General features: G+C 45.8%; 1 protein-coding gene across 1 annotated transcript in view; it reads left to right on the forward strand.

Annotated features, from left to right (window-relative positions):
• Positions 1-22,488, forward strand: part of INPP5F (inositol polyphosphate-5-phosphatase F) — a 70,581-nt gene that overhangs the window by 26,781 nt on the left and 21,312 nt on the right. Inside the window, 6 exon segments of the mRNA XM_082267446.1 lie at positions 305-472; positions 1,234-1,290; positions 15,978-16,176; positions 16,825-17,004; positions 18,712-18,779; positions 18,870-18,994. Of these exon segments, the coding sequence (XP_082123572.1) occupies positions 305-472; positions 1,234-1,290; positions 15,978-16,176; positions 16,825-17,004; positions 18,712-18,779; positions 18,870-18,994 (797 nt within the window).

Here is a 22,488-nt window from a genome sequence, read left to right on the forward strand (position 1 = left end):
AGTAAGGGCAGGTCTGAGATTGGAGGGAAGGGTCACCCCCACTCCCCCCCTTCGCACAGCACACAGAAACAGAGCTGAGGCTGTTAATCACAGGCTGTGTGCTGGGGATTCCCCCAGTCACCTTTTTTCTCTTGGTGTCAGATAGAGAAATGAGGCAGCAGACAGAAATGAGACCAGTATACACTATAGAGGAAGATGCTTTGTTCATATTTCATGTCTGAGGTTTGCAACAACTTTAATCTGCATGATTTTGATGTATAAGATCCACATTGGATATAGCTCTGATTGGCTCATTTGGTTACAGGTGAGGGAAAGTAAGGAGAAGGAAAAGCTTGAGCGGAGGCTGCTGGATGAATTGTTCAAAATGTTCATGGACTCGGACTCCTTCTACTACAGCTGGACCTATGACCTGACCAACTCTGTGCAGAGGCAGAGCACGAGTGAGAAGACTGAACTGCCTCTATGGCAGAAGGTAAGTACCTACAAGGGTAGGTCTACCTACTCTTCTTTTTGTTTTTTAGGCATGCTGCTGCTTTGATGAAGGCTGAGTGGTGAATGAATAAGAGTGTGCTTTCCTACTACCTGTTGTGCCTTGCTCACTGTGTGTCAGCAGTGTGAGTGATGCCCCATCATGCATCGGGTAAAGGGGCTCCCCATTGTGTTGGTGGAATAGGGGATGCTACTATTTGTGTGTTTATCAGGGTGAAAGGCTCTCCTCTTTGTGTGTTTTTGGAATGAGGGGTTCCCTGTTTGGGTTGCTTAATGGGCGCCCCCCCATTAGTTATTGAAAGTGTAAGCCTCTCCTCAATTATCTTTTGTGGTGCGAGGGGCACTACCATTATGTGTTGGTGGCATGAGGGGTGTGTGTTGGCACTGTGAGGGGGTTCATATTTGTGGTGTTATTTTCTTTTTTTGGCATAGGGGAGCACTCCTGGTGGTGTGCTGGCAACGTGAGGGGTGCTTCTGCTTGAGTGTTGGTGGCATGAGGGGCACTCCTAGTTGTGTGTTGCCAGTGTGAGGGTCACTACCTGTTGTGTGTCCATATTCAGTATTCAGGGGTGCTCCTTGTATGTCAGCAGAGTATGGTTATGTGACAACAGCGGGGGGGGGGGGGGGTGCTTCTGGTTGTGTGCTGGCAGTGTAAGGAACGCTACCAGTTGTGTGTTGGCGGCATAAGGGGTGATCCTGGTTGTGTGTGCATTAATGCGGCCTCATTTTCTACTTTGTCATTAGGTGGATGAGCGATTCTTCTGGAACAGACACATGCTGCAGGATCTCATAGAGCTCAAGGTGACATATTTGTAATTGTATGGCTTCCACTGGATTACCAAACCCCAATATCCATAAGTGACCTCATTCGTACAGCGTATTCGTAAAGTATTCTCAGCACTTCACTTTTTCCACATTTTGTTATGTTACAGCCTTATTCCAAAATGGATTAAATTCATTAATTTCCCTAAAACGTCTTTCAGGACAGCACCTTAGAGAGATGGCTCCTCCCTCTCCTCATCAGGAAACACCCCATCCACCAGATTTTAAAAGGAGGCTTCTCCCACCATTCATCAGTTTTTGTGTTTCCTCCGGCCGAGGAACACCTCTGTGGGGAGCTGGGCTCTTAAGGTGCTATCCTGAGAGACCGGGCTTCCTACGTCCACCTACCCTTTTTTGGAGACGATTGCTTCTCCCATTCACGCGACCGACTGCAGTGCATGGGCTCCTTCTTCCTCTTCAGTGCTCTAGGCTGAGTCAAGACCCCGCAGAGCACAGCCCTGGGAAGGCATCTTGGAGGAGCGGAACGATTTTTCTTAGGTTTCCGCCGCCTTTTTTTCAAATTTGCCGCCATTTCTCCGGATCGAGTGACGCTCGTCCGGACCGGAAGTGAGGTTCCGGAAAGGGCAGCGTTCTGCAGGGGGCGTATGGCGTCATTTCCGCCGGACGCAGAGGAAGAAGGGAGGAGCAAGCTGGTGCCTTATTCCGGATCCGGTCCAGTGCAGGTGCGCTTTGGTCTCCGGAACCGGTACCGAAGCCACGGGTGATACCGCTGCCAAGCGATGGAAGCTTCTTCAGCGAGTGGGACAGGCACAGGCACCAGTAAGGCCCAGGTAAGGGGTATCTTTATATGGCCTATCTTACTGTGGGGTCTCTCTCCATCCCTTTTACTATCCCCCCGGTGGCTGGGGGCCTGTCAGGGCACATGGGACTTCCCTTTAAATGTCTTTCTGTGCACCTTGGTGACCCTGAGAATCAGGCTGACTCTTAAGAAGCATGTGTATGTTTTCCCATTCATGTCTTCCAGGCTAAAAGCTCTGAAACTGTTTTCAAGAGAAAGTGTCCTTCATGCAAAGCAAAGTTGTCGGAAAGTTGGAAAAAGACACTTTGCCAGGGATGTATTGATGCACTAGTAAAGGAAGAAGCATCTGCAGTTTGTGGCGATTTAGTCGCATCTGTGAGGAAGGAATTGGATGCTACCATCCAATCTTTTCGGTCATCCCTACAGGACCCTGCCCTGAGTCAGCCATCAGCCTCACTGTCCTCTCAGGGTTCACAATTGGTTCCTTCGGTGGGGACAGAAGGGGTTCCTTCCACCCAAGGAGATAATTCCCCCTCACATTCCAAGGAGGATTCAGAGGAAGAAGAGGAGGGAGGGGCACAAAGCAGGCCCACTAAATACAAACTATCCTTAGAGCAAGTGGATGGTCTCCTGAGGGCAGTTTACATCACCCTGGGTCTAGAGGAGGAAAAGAAGGAACTGTCCCTACATGACAAAATGTATGCAGGCTTGGAAGAGCCTAAGGGCCGTATCTTCCCAGTGCATCAGACCATCTCAGATGCAATAAAACATGAGTGGGCTGATCCGGAAAAGAAAACCTTCTTCCCTAAAGCCTTTAAAAGGCGATTTCCTTTTGATGAGGACCCAGGAGCTCCCTGGAATAAGATGCCAAAGATTGATGCAGCCTTCTCCCAGGTTTCTAGGTCAACAGACCTAGCATTTGAAGACATGGGAGTCCTGAGGGATCCCATGGATAAGAAGATGGACCAGCAACTTAAGAGATCCTGGCAATCCATCATGGGGAGTCTGAAACCTGCCATGGCAGTAACCTGTGTGTCCAGGAATTTGGAATACTGGCTTAGCCAGCTAAAAGCACACATCACAGCAGACTCACCTAAACAGGAAATTTTGGATTCCTTTTCCACGCTCTCCACGGCCATAGCCTTCATTGCTGACGCTTCAGCAGAGTCAGTGAAGATGACAGCAAGATCTGCAGCTTTATCCAACTCAGCCAGAAGGGCTCTTTGGTTAAAGACATGGCCTGGAGATACAGCTTCTAAAAATAAGCTGTGTGGACTTCCTTTTCAAGGGGATCTACTATTCGGGCCTGGGCTAGACTCTGTTCTAGATAGAACAGCAGACAAAAAGAAGTCTTTTCCTGTGAAGAAGAAACAGGCAGCAAAGAAGCTTTTTCGACCTCAAAAAGCTCAGCAAAATAGCAGACCCCAGGAGAAGAGAAGAAACTGGTCGACACAAAAACCCAAAGGGAAAGGAGGTGTTCTCTTCCATCCTCCTGTGTCAACCAACAAAACACAATGACAAGACATTGCCGGTGGGAGGAAGATTGAGGGAATTCCTCCCCTATTGGGCAGCCATAACAGAAAATCAATACATTCTGGGTATGCTGTCCCAAGGCTACAACATAGAGTTTTCAGAGACGCCACCCGAAAGGTTCTTTGTCACAAACCTCCCAAGAGATGCAGAAAAAGCCCTGGCTATGATGGACCTGTTAAAGGACCTGAGGCGACAGGGAGTTGTCTGTCCAATTCCAGTGGAGGAACAACATCAGGGATTTTATTCCCACATATTTTTGATAAAGAAACCATCGGGGGATTTTCGTCTTATACTGAATCTGAAACCATTAAACAGGTCAGTTCTGTACAAAAAGTTTCGAATGGACTCAATTCTTACAGTCAGAACCCTGTTAACAAAAGGATGCTTCATGGCATCAATCGACTTAAGGGATGCTTACCTACATATCCCTTTTGCCCCTCGCTCACAGAGATTCCTAAGGTTGGCAGTAAATCTGGGAAAGGAAATGCTCCATATCCAATTCAAAGCACTCCCTTTCGGGCTATCATCCTCCCCTCGTATTTTTACGAAGGTAATGGCAGAGTGTCTAGCTCCCCTCCGCCTTCAGGGAATCTCTGTGGTGCCTTACCTGGACGACCTGCTTTTCTTTGCCCCGTCAAAGGAAAAACTTCAAGAGGACCTGCACAAGGCAAGAGGTCATCTAGAAGCTCTGGGATGGATAGTGAACATCAAGAAATCGAATCTCACACCGGCTCAGCGGGTTCAGTTCCTAGGGTTTCAGTTATGCTCTGTGGAACAAAGAATCTTCCTACCAGAAGACAAACAGGTCAAAATACAGAATTTGGTAGCAAGGCTACAAACAAATCAGTGGTGGTCGATCAGAGAGATCATGTCAGTCCTTGGAAACCTGACTGCATCAATTCCAGCTTTCCAATGGGCAAGGCTGCATTTTCGACCACTCCAATATTTCCTCCTCAGAATCTGGGATCACAATCCAGAGACTTTGGACTTAAAGGTAAAAATCCCCACCAAGGTCAAGAGGTCCCTTTGGTGGTGGAGAAATCGGATAACCTTGTCTCAGGGTTTGGCCTGGTCCTTCCCGGCAGACCAGAGGTTAACAACGGATGCCAGCAGGTGGGGGTGGGGAGCCCACTGGAACCAAAACCTGGCACAGGGGGTTTGGTCTCAGACCGAGACAAGAAAATCCTCAAATTGGAAGGAATTAAAGGCAGTCGGCCTAGCCCTAACTGCCTTCTCTCAAAATCTTCAGGGGACTCATGTTCAAGTCCTTTCAGACAACGCCACTACAGTGGCATATCTAAACAAGCAAGGGGGCACAAGAAGCAAAACCCTACAGCTTTTGGCAACGGAAATTCTGCAATGGGCGGAAAGGCAGTTACTTTCCTTGTCAGCAATCCACCTAAAAGGTACACTAAACAGTGTGGCGGATTATTTAAGCAGGCAGAAGATCCGAGAAGCAGAATGGAGCTTGAACCCAGAAGTCTTTATGTTGATAACCAAGACTTGGGGAAAGCCAGAGGTGGATCTGTTTGCAACGAAAGAAAACGCAAAACTTCCACTTTACTTCTCACTCCACAGAAACGACAACTCTCTGGGAGTAGATTCCCTGGCCCATCCCTGGAGGTTCAGGTTGGGGTATGCCTTCCCCCCCTTCCAGCTCATTCCGTTGGTATTGAGAAAAATCCAAATGGAAAGAGCCTCAGTGATCCTGATCACACCTTATTGGCCCAAAAGGGTTTGGTTTTCGACTGTCCTTCAACTATCAGTCAAACCTGCTTTTCAGCTCCCTCTTCGTCAAGACCTACTGCTTCAAGGTCCAGTCTATCATCCAGAAGTGGAAAAGCTAAAGCTCACCGCCTGGTATCTGAGGAGCAACTGCTGAAAAGGAAAGGATTTTCAGACGCATTAATTGCTACTCTACTTTCCAGTAGGAAAAAAGTCACAAGGAATATATATGCAAAAGTTTGGAAGACATATAATACCTGGTGTGAATCGAAAGATCAAAAATTGAACAGTATTACTTCAATTTTGGAGTTCCTACAGGAGGGCGCAGGAAAAGGTTTGGCAGTAAGTACCCTCAAGGTACAAGTTACAGCCCTGGGGGTATTCTTGGAAAGGCCCATTTCTTCAGAATCTTTAATCATCAGATTCTTCAGGGCCCTTACCCGCTCCAGACCAGTGCCTGTCAGAAGCTTCCCCAAATGGGACTTGTCGGTGGTCCTTCAGGCCTTCACAAAGGAACCTTTTGAACCACTAGAAACGGTTACACTAAAAAACCTTACCCTCAAGACGGTCTTCTTGGTGGCAATAACATCAGCAAGAAGAATCAGTGAATTACATGCTTTATCAGCTATCGAACCTTTCTTGTCCATATATCCAGACAGGATAATTCTCAAGACGGATCCAGGGTTTCTCCCAAAAGTAGCTTCAACGAGAAACCGCTCACAAGAAATTGTGTTACCTACCTTCTGCCCTAATCCATCAGGAGATAAGGAAGAAAGCTTTCACTACCTAGATGTAAGAAGGGTTCTTATACACTACTTGGAGGTTACTAAAGAGTTTAGATCATCAAACTCTCTTTTTGTTCTTTTCTCTGGCAACAAAAAAGGTCGCCAGGCATCAAAAGGATCAATAGCCAGATGGCTCAGATCCGCTATTTCAGAGGCTTACTCCCAAATGAAATTTGTCTCCCCCGCAGGGGATCAGAGCTCACTCTACTAGAGCGTTAGCCACTACATGGGCAGAGAAAGCTGGTGCCACTCCAGAGCAAATCTGCAAAGCGGCTACGTGGTCAAGCTACTTTACATTTGCAAGACACTATAGGTTGGACCTTTTGGCAGCTGAAGATCAGGCTTTTGGCAGAAAGGTCCTGCAAGCTGTGGTCCCTCCCTAAATTGAGTAAGTCTCGATAATCCTCTCTAAGGTGCTGTCCTGAAAGACGTTTTAGGGAAAATTCAAGTTAGACTTACCGGTAACTTGTTTTCCAATAGTCTTTCAGGACAGCAGGAGGATCCCGCCCTATTGTATAAAATGTATTGCTGTGATTAACCATATCTGTTTATGTGTTCCAGCATGGGCCGGAGGTACTCTTCTACAAACTGATGAATGGTGGGAGAAGCCTCCTTTTAAAATCTGGTGGATGGGGTGTTTCCTGATGAGGAGAGGGAGGAGCCATCTCTCTAAGGTGCTGTCCTGAAAGACTATTGGAAAAATTGGAAAACAAGTTACCGGTAAGTCTAACTTGAATTTTCCTTAAAATTCTACACATAATTCCCCATAATGAAAACGTAAAAGAAGTTTCTTTGAATTCTTTGCAAATTTATTAACCACTTAAGAATCAATTTTGCTAGAAAATTACTTAGAACATCCAAACGTTTTTTTTTTTTTTTTTTTTTAGCAAAGACAATATTTTGTGTCACGTGGTATTTGTGCAGCGGTCTTTCAAGTGCAATTTTTTTGGGGAAAAAATACACTTTTCTAAATTTAACAAAACAAAACCGTAAAGTTAGCCCAATTTAAATTTTTTTTTTTGTATAATGTGAAAGAGGATGTTACACCGAGTTAATAGATACCTAACATGTGAATTTTTAAAATTGCGCACACTCATGGAATGGCGCCAAACTACAGTACTTAAAGCGGAGTTCCACCCGAAATTTATACTTACCTCCATCTTCTCGCTCCCGGTCACCTGAAAAACAAATGGATAATCGCAATTTTTTTTTTTTTTCACTTACCTTTTAGAGAAAATATACTCACCTTACTTCCTTCTTCCTCCCCTCGGCGGCCACGGCGATTCGTCACTTCCTGGCTTTTGCAATGATTCCTGGGAGCTGAACGTCATCGCTCCCAGGAATCATTGCGCCTGCACCGGCCCCGACGTCAGTTCCGGGGCGCGCGCGTCATCCCCTTCTAAACAGCTTCTGGGCATGCCCAGAAGCTGTGGAGGGATGACGCGCGCGACCCGGAAGTGACGTCGGGGCCGGTGCAGTGCATCGTGGGACCGAAGAAGGAGGAAGAGGACCGAAGAGGACGCGGAAGAGGATCGTGCTGGCTTCAAGCTGCCCACACCTGAGATGGCAGCGCTGGAGAAGACAATTTCAAGGTAAGTATATCTCCTGAAAGGTAAGTGCAACCCGGGACAGATCAGAGGCTAGCCATTGTGGAATGTGCTAGCCCTGACTGTCCCGGGGGTATTTTTGTAAAAAAATGTATAACCAGGGTGGAACTCCGCTTTAAGAAAAAAAAAAATCTCTATAGGCGACTCTTTGAAATGGTTATCAGTACAGAGTTAAAGAGGAAGACTTTTGCTAAGTTATTGCTCTTGCTCTAAAGATCGCAGCGATTTCCTGTGTGATTTAAACACTGTTTTACATTTGCGGGCGCAAGTATGACTGTTCTGTGGTGCGTGATCACGCGAGGACAGTGGCGCTTTACAAATCTATTGTATATCCCCAGTCCCAGGGGGTATACTCCCTCTCTCTGCTATAGGTACTCAGTTTTTTCTGCCTAGTCAGGAATAAGGACCTAGTTCCTTGCTGGGATTTCTGGTCCTGGCAGTTTTTTTCTTTTTAAATAGGATTTTTTTCTGCTGGTTTTTTCCTGTGAGATCTACAATCATCTGCCGGACTGGGCGACTGGCTGGATAATCTAGATCCAGTGGTCTTCACAGTCTGGCCAGCGAGCGCTCGCAGAAGACCTCAGCTCCGCGCTAGGTCAGCTGCGACATAGCCCCACTGGACGGGGGCTGGCCTGTGAGTGAAACGCCTTACAAGGTCTCATACGACCAGGTCTAAGCCCGAGTCACAGCGTTCCTCCTGGCCGACAGCCCCCCATTTCGATGGCAAGGAGTTCTTTCTGGAGCGGTGCCCGCCTGGTTCCTGGTATAGTGAGTAGCTGTCCCCCCTCTCCCCCTGGAGGGTTTTGGGGGGGATGTGGGCCCCTCCTTGGGACAGTCGGACCCCTGGGTTCCTCTCCTTCCCATTAGGCAACCCTTTTTCATCTGTCCCCCACCCTACCCCCCTCCACATATGCGGGGGCTGTGTGGGTGTTGTAACAGAATAAACGGCTGTGCGGTGGGGGGGATTTGTACCTGGTGGTGGCTCCTGCCAGGGCCCCCCCGTCCTGCCTTTGCCTGTCCTTGAGGCCTAGGGATTCCCTCCTGGGTCCCTGGAAGTCTTGTGGTGCCGCCATTTTGCTGTAGCCTGTGTGTTTCTATGCACGACGGCCAGGTTTGTGAAGTCCGGCAGCCATTTTGCAGTGGCCTGCCTTTGAAAATAGCCGAAGGCCATGACAGTGGAGCCCTGTGGGCGGCAATTTCGGTGGTGGGAGCCCCTCCTCATCGCCGCACGTAAAGTGCAGATCATCCTGGTGGCTGCAGGTGCCTGTTTCTGCTGGGTGGTGAGGTGGGGTTCTCTCCCTCTCTGCTGAGGCTCGCTTGGTGCTTTGTACCTAGGGACTCACCTTTAAGGATTCAGCTGACAGGAAGGCGGAGGCTGTGGCTTGCAGTATGTACCTTCTAACTGGTTCCGCACTGAGGCCGGTATTCACCATTGCTCTGGTGTCGCAAACTCTGACCGAGTGGGCTAAGCGTTTATGTCGTGACCTGGACCCACGGACAAGGCTTTTTCAGCATGAAGGTGCGCCCTCACCCGTATCGGGGGTAGGGGGATGTCTTCGTTGGTTTCTGGACTCGTGGATTTCCCTGGTACAAGATAAGTGGGTCCACAAAGTAATTTGGTGCGGCTACAAGATCGAGGTCACTCTTGTCCCCTGGGAAAGTTCTTTCCTTCCAACTGGCGCCTGTCCCTGGAACGTTTACAGGTCTGTTTTGGGGCAGTACAAGACCTGTTACTTCAAGTGGTGATTGTCCCGTTTCCAACTTCGGAACGTTTTATGGGTTTTTATTCCAAACCTGTTTACAGTTCCCTCGAAGGAAGGCAAGGTGCGTCCAATCCTGGACCTCAAGGCACTTAACTGCTCTGTGCGGGTGCAGAATTTCAGGATGGAGTCCATTCTTCACAAAAGTGTTAGCCCTGGTGCTAGCATTGTTACGACAACAGGGGATTGCAGTACTGGGCTACTTGGACGACCTACTTCTGTGAGCGGAGTCTCCTACTGCTCTGGTGGAAAACCTGGAAATCACTATACAAACTCTGCGGGAGTTCGGCTGGATTCTGAATTTTCAGAAGTCTGCTTTGGTTCCGTCCACAAAGCTGGACTATCTAGGTCTGACTCTGGACCTTAGCCAGAGTGTTCCTTCCTCTGGACAAACTCCAGAAATTGCAGGCTGCAATTTGTCTCCTGCTGTCCAGCAGATGGCCATCCCTCCGGACTTGCATGCGGGTGCTGTACCTGATGGTGGCTACCTTTTTTGAGGCGGTTCCGTTTGCACAGTTCCATATGAGGTCCCTGCAAAGGGAGATTCTGGCCAAGCGGGACAAGACTCCGCAGTCTCTGGACAATCAGATCCAGCTGGGATTCTAAGGTGGGCAGAACAGTTTGTTCCAGCTCTCTCCGCCATACACATTCCCGGGGTGGTAAACTGGCAGGCGGATTATCTCAATCGGCAGGCGTTGGACCAAGGGGAGTGGTCCCTTCACCCGGAGGTGTTTCATAAGTTGTATCTTCAGTGGGGCATCCCCCCAGGGTGGATCTGTTCACGTCTCGGCTCAACAGAAAGGTGCAGAGTTTTGTGGCTCGGTCACAGGATTCTCTGGCAGACACCACAGATGCACTGGTGGCCCCGTGGGGTCAGTATCGGCTAATTTACGCCTTCCCTCCTCTCAAGCTTCTGCCAAGACTTCTATGCAGGATAGAGGCAGAAGGGATTCCGGTCATTTTAGTGACTCGGGACTGGCCCCGCCGGGCTTGGTATGCCGACGTTTCTTGAAAGCTTCCTCTCAGGGAGGATCTGCTGTCCCAAGGACCAATCCTCCATCTTGCTTTACAGTCGCTGGCTTTAACAGCTTGGCTGTTGAATGCCAGATGCTGAAGGATAGAGGTTTATCTGAGTCGGCGATTCCTATGCCGTTAAAAGCTAGGAAATCTACTTCTAGGAAGATCGATCTATCGTACGTGGAAGACGTACATTGCGTGGTGTGAGTCTCTTGAGGTTTATTCTTGCTCCTTCTCGGTAGCTCGGATTTTGATCTTCCTTTTTAATGGGGGGGGGGGGGGTTGAACGGAAATTGGCCTTGAGTACCATCAAGAGCCAGGTGTCTGCTTTGGTGGTCTTCATCCAATGACCCTTGGCCACACACTCCCTGGTGCTTACTTTTCTTCAGGGTGTCTGACATTTTGGTTCCTCCAGTGCGGTCTCCGTTGCCGCCTTGGGACCTCAATGTGGTGCTTTTGGTCCTCCAGAAGCCTCTCTTTGAGGATCAGCGGGAGATTCCCTTGCTTGCACTGTCTCAGAAGGTGTTTTTTTTGGTGGCTATTACCTCTGCGCACATGGTGTCGGAACTGGCTGCGTTATCCTGTCGTTCACCTTACCTGGTGATTCACAGAGATAAGGTGGTGCTTTGCCAAGGTCCATCATTCCTCCCAAAGGTTGTCTCTGATTTTCATTTGAATGAAGACCTTGTGTTGCCTTCCCTTCCAAAGGAAATTGTCTTGCATGCCTTGGATGTGGTTCCGGGCAATTAGGGTGTACCTGGCAACTACAGAGTCTTTCAGGAAGTCAGACTCACTATTTGGGCTCACGAATGGGCCTCGGGAAAGGTTGTCCACTTCCTCTGCGACAATTTCTAGATAGATCAGACAGATGGTTATTCAGGCCTATTCCATCAGGGGGTCAGGTTCCTCCTTTCCCTGTCAAGGCACATGCTACTAGGGCGCTTAGTGTTTTTTCAGGTGGGCTCCAGTTGTTTTGGTTGAGCTCAGGTTGCCTGGTTGGCTACTGTTTAGCCTTGGGAATTTTTTTGCTGTTCCCACCCCTCAAGTTTGCTTTGGGATGTCCCAATTAGTTATGAAGATCAGGAGCTGTGTCCGTCAATGAACGAAAGAGAAAATGGGATTTTTGACTTACCGTAAAATCCATTTCTCTGATGATTGACGGACACAACACCCACAACTCTGTGGAGTTGTAATTCTTCTGACACTGCTTGTAACTAAACTAAGTACCTATAGCAGAGAGAGGGAGTATACCCCCTGGGACTGCCCATAGGCGTAGCCAGATTAGTTTTCTGCCTAGTGTTCTACTCCTCTAGGGGGCAGTATAACTCAATGGCTATGAAGATCAGGAGCTGTGTCCTTCAATGAACATCAGAAAAATGTAAGTCAAAAATTCCATTTTATTTTTTTTATTTTTTGCACTGTCCCTTTTTAAAAAAAAATGTTGTTTTTTTTTTTAATTTTTGTTTTTTTAAATACATTTTTAAAGATTTCAAACATCCATCTTTAATGTTGTCATTATGGGGTATTGTGTAAAATTTTGAGGAAAATAATACATTTATTCCAATTTAGGATAAGGCTGTAACATAACAAAATGTGGAAAAGGTGAAGCGCTGTGAATATTTTCTGGATGCACTGTATATTATAGATCAGTCAGGATTGTGGAACTCTTATTTCGAATTTGACTGTTGCTTGTTTAGTTCCTCATCACAGTTCTAGCTTATTGTGAGAAATGACTAAACGGGACAATGAGTCATACATTTTTTTTTTTTTTCTGAAATTTTGATGGGAATTTATTTATTCACACATTTTATTAGAGGTATTGATTAGATTATCAAATAACTATACCATTTTCATTGCATATTGTACTTTGTCAAACCCCATAGATTGTTAATCTTTGCATAATAAAGCGCTGACGTTTTGTATTGCTTAGTCTAGCTACTACTAGTCCTTATGAAATGTGGGGATTTTGGCTTTACTTGAAGGAAAGTTGAATCTGGCCTGTTATTATATTGATGAGTGATTGGGAATCAGCAAATCAGTGACTAGAATATTATACTAGGCTTTCCAGCTGCTGCCAGCTGTACAGCTCAGAGGAGTGGTAATAAAATATATCATTAAGGTTTCAATCATATGGGCGCTCAGCCACATACAGTGTAAGGAAACATTTGTTAATGTATTTGGAGTTTTGCTAAGTTGCCTGCAGGCCGCCTATATAAGTGAGTGAAGATGCCGCGGCTGTAAGAACTCACCTGTACAGCCAAGTTTACCTGGTATGCAGGGGTGGAGCCCTGCATCTGTCCCTGCATACCTGTCAAACTCAGCTGTGTGAGTTGAACAAGAGTAATTGCTTACTTTTATCTCTTTAAGGGCTCTTTCACACTTGTAGTCCGTCAAACGGACTCCACATTTCTCAGCGGGGGATCGATCCGCAAATTCCCCCGCTGAGCAGGAGGATGACAGCTGTGTCTCCGCGCTGTGTGCGGAGACACAGCTGTCAGTTCCCCATGCATCTCTATGGGGGAAATCTCTATGGGGGAAATCGTTCTCATTCGATCCGATCCGCTGGACGGATGGAAAATAGGGTTTCCATCTGTCCAGATTTGACGGATCGGGTCGGATGTCAGCGGACATGTCTCCGCTGCCATCTGATGCCCCATAGGAATGCATGGGGGGACCGTTCAGATCCGCCAAAAAAACAAACAGGAGCATCTGAACGGTCCGCCTGTGTGAAAGGGGCCTTATTCCCCCCCAAACCGCATGGGTGGACACATCTGCATTGCTGGCTGGATATCGTATTCTGACAACCAGTCCCCTCAGCTGTTGGAATACCTTAAAGGTGCCTGCATCCAATCCTCTGCCAATTTTCCACTCGGCTCTTTCAACAAAAGTTGAATGAAAAATAGAATTTTGTTGCTGGGTGGTGCTCACAGGGTCACAAATGGAACATATTTTGGACGATTCAATTTCAACGTGAATCGGACAAAATGTAATCCGTGTGTGGCCAACTGTGGGGTGGGAATGGAACAGCCCTATTATATGCACAGTTCCTGGCAAAAGTAGTTCCTAAAAGAGCTAAATACATTTCTTCCTTCAGATGATAGCACATCGTCCTCATCCCCTGTCACTAGTGGAATAAATGGCATATGGATGATATAAATCGGGGGTCTCCAAACTTTCTAAACAAAGGACCAGTTTACTGTCCTTCAGGTTTTTTTGGGGTGGCCAGTTGAAGTAGAAAATGTCCCAGTATCCTTGCCCCATCATTGGTATCGGTTGGAGGAATAGTGCCCCAAAATAGTTTTAGGGCTGGTTCACACCACATGCAGTCCAGCACATTTTTATTTATTTTTTTTAACATAAAAAAATGCATGGATAGTAGCTTACATGGTTTCCAATGGCATAGTTCATACCAGTGTGATCAGTTCCAGGAAAGAAAAGTAGAAGATGCTGCATATTTCCTGCTCTGATTTGCACTGGAACGTGTTAAATGTTCCCTAAATGCACGTCATTATTAAAGGTGAAATATGTAATGGAACCCATCAAAACACTTGGAACGCCATAAACACGCGCATGCAGGAACAAATCCGGACGGTGGTTCTTTGGTATGAACCAGCCATCAATGAAAGGAATAGTGCCCCATTGATGGTGTCAGTAGAGGGAATGTTGCTCCATCATTGATGTCGGTTAATGGAGTAGTGCCCCAAGGGCCAGATAAAGGCAAGCAAAGGGCCACATCTGTCCCCCGGGCTGCAGTTTGGAGACTACTGATATAAATTATAGAGACAGCAAAAAGCTGCCAGATTTGCAAGTGTGGCTGCATACATCTCTCTTAGGGTGAACTCACACAGGCCATTAGTGCACCTTGTGGATTCCAGCCGTATAATCTGTAGATTCCTCTATGTGCAATGACAGGGTGTGTGTGAAGAGCTGAGACTGCTCAGCCCATACAGTGCAATGACAGGCTGATGGCGGCTGCAGCTTTCTGAGACTGTATGCACAGTCAGTCCTGGACACTTTTAAATGCAAACACTTTGAAACTGCAAATTTGCAAAACAAACAAAAAACAAGGTAGTTTGGCTTTGAGTTGTTGTGGGTCATTGTCTTACCAGAATAATCAACTTTTTCTTTTTTTTTTTTACGGTTTCCTAATTGACAGTGTAAAGCTGGTATTAAATGTATACATTTCTTTTCATTCAGCCTTCAGAATCTAGCAGCTTCTATCCACACAAACAGCACAGGCTGACATATCTCCCACTGAGGACTATTGTATTCTGGCAGTCAATAGTGCCTGCATCTGATTGGATGCAGATACTTTTCGGCCAGGAATTTTGTTGATGCTGGTGTTACTGACAGGGCCACCCATGGGGCAAATTTCGGCTGATTCTGCATGAAATGGCTGAAATTGAACTGTTTGGGCCCTGAGATTTATTAATGTTTAGTAGAATCCATTCTCTCTCAATCTACACAGGATTTCCTGTACCCCTGGCTGCCACAAAACCCCAAGCATTTTTTAATGCTTGGGGATGGAAGGGGTGAGAAGAGGAGGAAACCTCTAAGGCAGGGGTCTCTAAACATCGCAAACAAAGAGTTGGTTTACTGCCCTTCAAATATTAGGAGGAGGGGGGGAGCCGGACTGGGTCTGACAGACTTGGTGGTCAGTGGGAATAAAAAAATTACATCATTGGTGTTGGTGAGGGGAATGGTGCTCCATCACTGGTGTCAGTTGGCGGAATAGTGCCCAATAATTGGTGTCGATGGGAGGATTGGTGCTCCCTGTCTTCGGTGTCAGAGGAAGGAATAGTGCCTAATAATTGGTGTCAATGGGAGGAATAGTGCCCAATAATTTGTGTTAATGGGAGGAATAGTGCCCTGTCTTTGGTATCAGTGGAAGGAATAGTTCCCCTAGGGCTGGATAAAGGCAAGCAAAGGGCCACATCTGGCCTGTTGGTCACAGTTTGGAGACCACTAAGGTGTTTTGTTTTCTTCAAAGGCTTCTTTTTCTATGAATAGGTTCAGTTTTTCTTTTCATTTATAATGGAAACATTTTAAAATAATTTTATTTAAACCCACTCTTAAAATAATTGTGGCTTACCTGATTGTTGTGTACTTTGGATATAAGATAGATGCTCCTTGTACAATCTACATCAACACCATCAAATATTACAGTAGTGAAACCACTGGAAGGGTGCCTAAACTTCTGCATGTGCCGCATGTTATCCAGTCTTCTAATATTAGTTTGTCTTTTTGTGGTATAAATTGGAAAAACAGTCAATTCAACCAAAAGTGCCCAAACCTAGCGTGACTTTGTAGGTCTGTATATCTATCTGTATGCAAATGATTACATAAATATTGTAAACCTCATACTATGACCTGTGCATACCATCTGGATTTATTGAGTGGCTGTATAGGATTGGGATGTTTTTTTTTCTGTAGGACCAATACAAGAGAGCTTGTAGTTAAATATATTTCATGTGTGTAGGACCAGCAGGGAGGATACTGGATCCTGCCCATCATACAGGGCTTCGTTCAGATAGAGGAGCTGGTGGTGAACTATAACGAGTCTTCAGATGATGATAAGAGCAGCCCAGAGACCCCTCCTCAGGAAAACGTGTGTGTGGATGACATACACCCCCGATTCCTGGTGGCCATCATTTCCCGAAGGAGCCGACATAGAGCAGGTAAGCCTTTCTCTGCCATCACAGGTTGGAGGGGTTGGTTCTGTTTTGGGGTCTTACGTTTGAAGGTGATGTATTTGTGTGTTGCCCATGGTGGAAGATTTATCTGTGGGGTGGTGGTGGGAGATGGGTAAGAAGATGTCCTCCTGGTTGTTTTGCTGGTGGGGGAGAGGTCTCGGTAGGGTGTTGCTGGTGAGTGGGAGATATGTCTGTGCAGTGTGTCCTGGCCAAGGGGATTATAGTCTATGTAGTGTGTCACCAATGTTCTTTATTTATTTTATTTATATATATATATATATATATATATATATATATATATATATATATATATATATATATATATATATATAATCAGCATGTGTCTGACAACACTGCAACTTATGCCTGAACAGTGAATGTGGAAGATGTTGCTAGTGAGGAGGAAACCTCTTTGGGGCATCACCAAGAGAGGGAAAAGATGTCGGTAAAGTGCCGCCATTGAGGAAGGAGGGAGGGTGTTTATGGTTGCTGATGGGGGAGATGCCTTTGTGTGAGAAGGGATGTTGGTGGGGTTTTGCCGGTGAGAGAGGGGAGATATCTTTGTGGTGTGTCATGGTAGGGGGTCTGTTGTCAGTAGGTGTTTTCTAAAGCGTGTTTCTTTTGTTCTTCTAGGAATGAGATACAAGCGTCGTGGAGTGGATAAATCTGGAAATGTGGCGAACTATGTGGAGACAGAGCAGTTCATCCACGTCCATAATCACACACTGTCCTTTGTACAGACCCGTGGCTCCGTGCCAGTCTTTTGGAGCCAAGTGGGTTATCGCTATAATCCACGTCCTCGTTTAGATAAAGGTAAATGTTCTGTGATTCATGGAAGGTTTTTGTTATAAGGCAGAGTATTCAGAGGGCATCAGATGGGTGTTGTGTATGTTGTGTGCGCCATGTAAGGTCTGTGCAGTGTGTTGTCTGCACTATGGACAATCTGTGCTGTTTGCTCTGTGTATGCTGTGTGTATGCTGTGTGTGTACTGTGTATATCCTGTATTGTGTATTCTGTGTATATCCCGTATTGTGTATTCTGTGTATAATCCTGTATTCTGTGTGCATTTTTCGTACTGTGAATGCACCCACCTCCTTCACTTCCTGGTTGTGCAAACTTTTCAGAGTCAGTGGACGGCGGTGGGAGCACATCTATTTATCCCTAAGGGCCCTTTCACACCCTAACGCAGTTGGATGCATTTGGAACTGCTCTCCAACTGCGTAGACAACGCAAAATCAAGGTAATCCTATGGGCATAGTTCACATCATTGCAATGTGAACTATGTGCATGGTGTGGTGCAGTGCGTTCCCTGCATTTGCGGTGCGGAAAACAGCAGCATGCTCTTCTTCTTTTTTTTTTTTTTTACTGTGCTTGACTGCACTGCAATGATGTGAACTGTGCCCATAGGATTACCTTGATTTTGGGCTGTCTATGCAGTTGGAGTGTAGTTCAAAATGCAGCCAACGGCCCTAAAAAAAAAAAGTAGAGCATGCTTTACGCACCGCAAATGTAGGGAATACGATACAAACAATCTGCGCCTCTTTAAGCCAAAAAAACCAAGCCCAAAAACATATACAAAAATGCATAAAACACATGCAAAACGCATTCAAGCAAACATCAAGCGCGCTTCAAGTGTATGAAAACATGCAATTATGTGCAGTTTTCGGGGGGGGAATGGGCCCTTTTACTAAGGCATGTGTGATACTCTAAAGTGGTTGGAAAGGCAGGAGATTTTTATCTTAACGTATTCTATGCATTAAGATATAAATCCTTCTGTGTGCAGCAGCCCCTCTCACCCCCTTAATACTTACCTGAGGTCCATCTCGATCTATTGATGTTGCACAAGTGACTCGGCTGTCTGGGATTTCTCGCCTCATTGGCTGAGACAGCAGCTTGGCGCCATTGGCTCCCTATCAATCAAAGTCAGTCAGCCAATGAGGAGAGAGGGGGCGTGGCCAGGCCGCTGCTCTGTGTCTAAATGAACACAGGGCTGTGGCTTGGCCCGGGTGCCCCCATAGCAAGCTGCTTGCTGTGGGGGTGCTGAACAGGAGGGAGGGGCCACGAGCACAGAAGAGGGACCCGAGAAGAGGATCTGGGCAAAACCAGGTGCACAGAGCAGGTAAGTATAACATGTTTGTTATTTTTAACTTAATAAATTCTCTCTTTTTTTTTTTCTATCACTTTAAATACTGTTTTACATGTATTATGTCATATGTGTTCTGTGACTGTTTATTGTGTAATTAATTTACAATGAGGAATAACTGTTTTATTTTACTTCAATGATCAGTATAGATATAGAATATTATGTCCTGTTAATCGGTATGGATTATGGCATCGTGTGTTGCATACGCTCCTGTGAGTAGTTGTATGACAAGTATTTGCTAGTATTGCTCTCAAGTGAATAGTAGTAATTAAGAATAATAACCTTTTACACTGCAGAAATATTATGTTATTTTACACTGGTGATCAAGTATATTGTATAGAATGCTGTGTTCCATCTGGCATAATTCCTTTCTTTAGGGGAGAAGGACACCAGCCCATATTTTTGTCTACACTTTAATAAAGAACTTGAGATCTATAAGAAGCAGGTAGGTCTTTGTCATTTGGCATTGGGATACAGGTGATGGTGTGGTGTTATATTTCTGAACAGTAATCTTATGGTTCTTTCTACATGACAGGTTATTGTTAATCTTGTGGATCAGGCTGGCAGGGAGAAGATCATTGGGGATTCCTACCTGAAGCAGGTCTTGATGTTTAATTGCCCCAGTCTCACCTACATCAGCTTTGACTTTCATGAGCATTGGTAGGTTCATCTTCCTGTGTTACTGCAGTCATCTCTTCTAGTAGGCAAAATGTTTGTGGCTTTTACACTGAGCCATGGCAGCATTACCTAAGCCGATTATTAATAAATATCAAACAGACTGCTCTACATCGATCTCTCGGCTGTTGTGCCCATCCCCTTTCACCAGCTGCTGGTCTGGTTTGTCTTGCCAGCAGATTAGTACTAAATATTTGATGGATTCGCTGCATTAACCAGACCTTGGAAAACCTTTTTTTTTTTTTTTTTTTTTTTTTTTACTTAAATTGCACAGGCAATACATCTTGCATGCTAAAAAAAAAAGAGCTGGCAATAATCGCAAGTACAAATCCGGCATGGTGGTTGTACCTAACTTGACTTTGGTACCCAAATCAGCCTGCCCATAGATGGTTTGCATCTTGGCTGGTCCCTGCTGAACTGGCTGAGATTCGAACCATCTTAAGACTTGGCAACGTGCCACAACCTGAGAGAAGATTTTATACACACAGCTTCTTGCTTTGTGCACTGGTCCAAATCATTTGGTGGAGGGGGATTTGGAGATGGCCCTTTCCTGTTCCAACATGACTGCACACCACTGCACAAAGCAATGCCCATAAAGACATGGATGAGCGAGTTTGTAGTGGAGGAACATGACTGGCCTACACAGTCCTAACCTCAACCCGAAAGAACACCTTTGGGATGAATTAGAGCGCAGACTGAACCAGGCTTTCTCGTTCACATCAGTGCCTGACCTCACAAATGTGCTTTTGAAAGAATGGTCAAACGATCCTACAGACACACTCCTAAACATTGTGGACAGCCTTTCCAGAAGAGTTGAAGCTGTTATAGCTGCAAAGGGTGGGCCAACTCAATATTGAACCCAATGGACTAAGACTGAGATGCCATTAAAATTCATGTGCGTGTAAAGGCAGGCGTCCCAATACTTTTGACTATATGTATGTGCTGCCCAGAATGCAAGTACCGCTTGCATGTGTGTATATAATATACATGAGAAATAATACAAAACTATAAGGCAGTGTAGGCAAAAAAACACCGCCTATGGGGCAAAGCCCTTATGAGTTTGAAACACAATTTTCTAAACTAGACATAGAACATCTCACTATAACAGAGAAATTCCCTCACCCTTCCTCCCTCCCCCCGAAAAGAACCAGCTTACTCCTTGCTATTCAAAAAAGTAAAAAAAAAAAAAAAAATCAGGATATAACGTGCACCAGATATAGTATAGGTTTGGATGTGAAGGCACAAACTAACCAATAGCTATCCAGCCTATCATATTAAGTGTGTGTTCACTTATCTACGAGGTCCATAGGGCTACCTAATATTACCTAGCTCCCTTATTAAACCACTCATCTGTTTATTTTGAAAACGGGTAGTTCTACCCCACCGTGGAAGTTGTGTTAATCCAAGACTGCCATACTTTTATCCCATTTTTTTATTACAACCCTGAGATTGGAGGGACAAACTGTTTTTTTCCAGTGTAAAAGTACTGCTTTTTTTGGAATAGGAGGATAATTAAGAGTTTTCTATGAGCAAGGGATAGCACAACTTCATCTACCAGGCCCAGGAGACAGACTCTAATTGACATAGGAATGGGGACTGCTAGAACCTCTGAAATACAGGAGGGTGACCTCAGTCCAGAAAGTCTGGATCTGCTGACACCTCCAAAAAATATGGTCAGCATTAGCGGGAGAAAATGGAACTGCACCAGCATTCAGCTGAGGAGGTGCGATTAGATATTTGCCAGTCTGGCCAGGGTATAGTAAATCCCGTGGATGCATTTGAACTGAATCAACCTATCCCTGGCAGCTATGAGATGTTTGAAGTTTTTTTCCCACAGGTCGTCCCAGTCCTCTCCCTGAATATCTGGTACCTCTACAGCCCACTGCTCTCTGCATCTAGTTACAAAAGACAGAGCCTTTTTGAATAACTTTATATACTACTGATAGGGTTTTGGCTAAATCACCAGCTGACAATAGGTCTTCAAGGTTTGAGGGCAGAGTCTCTACCCTCACATCTCTAAATTGGCTTTGAAATGTGTGGCGCAATTGAAAAATTCAAAAAAGGTATGAATTAGGTAGGTCATGTCTTGCTTTTAGTTGATCAAATGTCAGGAGATCCCCTTCCCTAGTGATGTCCCCCAATATCTTAATGCCTCTGGTCGCCCATATCATGGGATTAGGCAGGGAGTAAAAGTGTGAGAGACAAGGATTCATCCAGAAGCGGGTGGACAGCGATATGCCATTATAACTTGGACATGCCAATTTAGTCGTTACTTCCCATGCTTTAATGGTAGCTTTCATTGTTCGGGTCAAGGGGAGGTCGGACTTTGGGCCTTTGTACAGTGCTAACCCCAGACTCTGATAAGACCCAAGTTGTGCTACGTCAGGTACTGTGGCCGAGTCCCCATCATTTGCCATCAACCAGCGACGGGCAAACAGCATTTGCCCTGCCAAGGTAGTATTTTTGCCAATCCGGTAGTGCCAACCCACCCTGGCCACAGGGTTCTTGTAAAACTCTAAGCCCTATATGGAGGGGGGATCCTGGAGACCAGAGGAATGATCCAATAATGCTATACAATTTCCCGAAACAGGATTTGGGTACTCAAATTGGAGAGTGCCGCAGGAAATAGAGAATGACTGGCAGTACCTTCATTTTAAGAAGACTGATTCTCCCAATCAGTGACAAAGGTCGTTTTTTCAATGCTTGTACTTTTTTGTTGGAGTTGTGCTACCAGTGGGGGAAGGTTCAATATGAAATAGTCCCCAACCTTTGCAGTAACCTGGACGCCTAGGTATGTAATAGATGAGACCCACTGTAACGGGAGCCTGGGGTTGGCCACGGTCCTTGCATTGTCCTTTAGGATGGATGATTTTCCCCAATTTACCTTGAGTCCAGAGTATATGGCAAACTCATTTAGAATGGTCAGCCCTGCTTTGAGAGAAAGTCTTGGGTTTTTAAGAAATCGGAGTTGGGTCATCTGCATATAATGCTAGGCATTCCCGTATAGTATCCACCTGGATAGCCCCCACCGCCTGTAATGATCTAAGGGCAATCGCATATAGGAAGGGGGAGAGCGGGCACCCCTGTCTAGTACCCCTACCTATATCAAAATGGTGCGAGACAGAGAATCCAAGCCGAATCGCCACACAAGGGCTACTATAGAGCATAGGTATCTATCTTCGGAACTTTGGCTTGAAGCACATAAGCTCCAATACCTTGTGCATATACTGCCAATTCCCAGAATCGAAGGCTTTCTTTATGTCTATAGATACTATAACCCTAGTGGGCGACTCCGCAGTGGATAATTAAATGTGAGTGTGTAGTCTCCTTATATTGGTGTCTGTGGATTTCCCAGGCATAAATCCCACATTGATCAATATTGACTAATTAAACGGGTCGCTAGCACTTTAGTTAGAATTTTCAGGTCCATATTTAATAAGGCTATGGTACGATAGGACGAACAAGCCCTCGAGTCCTTG

The sequence above is a fragment of the Pelophylax lessonae genome (assembly GCF_965119305.1).
Source record: "Pelophylax lessonae genome assembly, chromosome: 9".
NCBI lineage: Eukaryota > Metazoa > Chordata > Amphibia > Anura > Ranidae > Pelophylax > Pelophylax lessonae.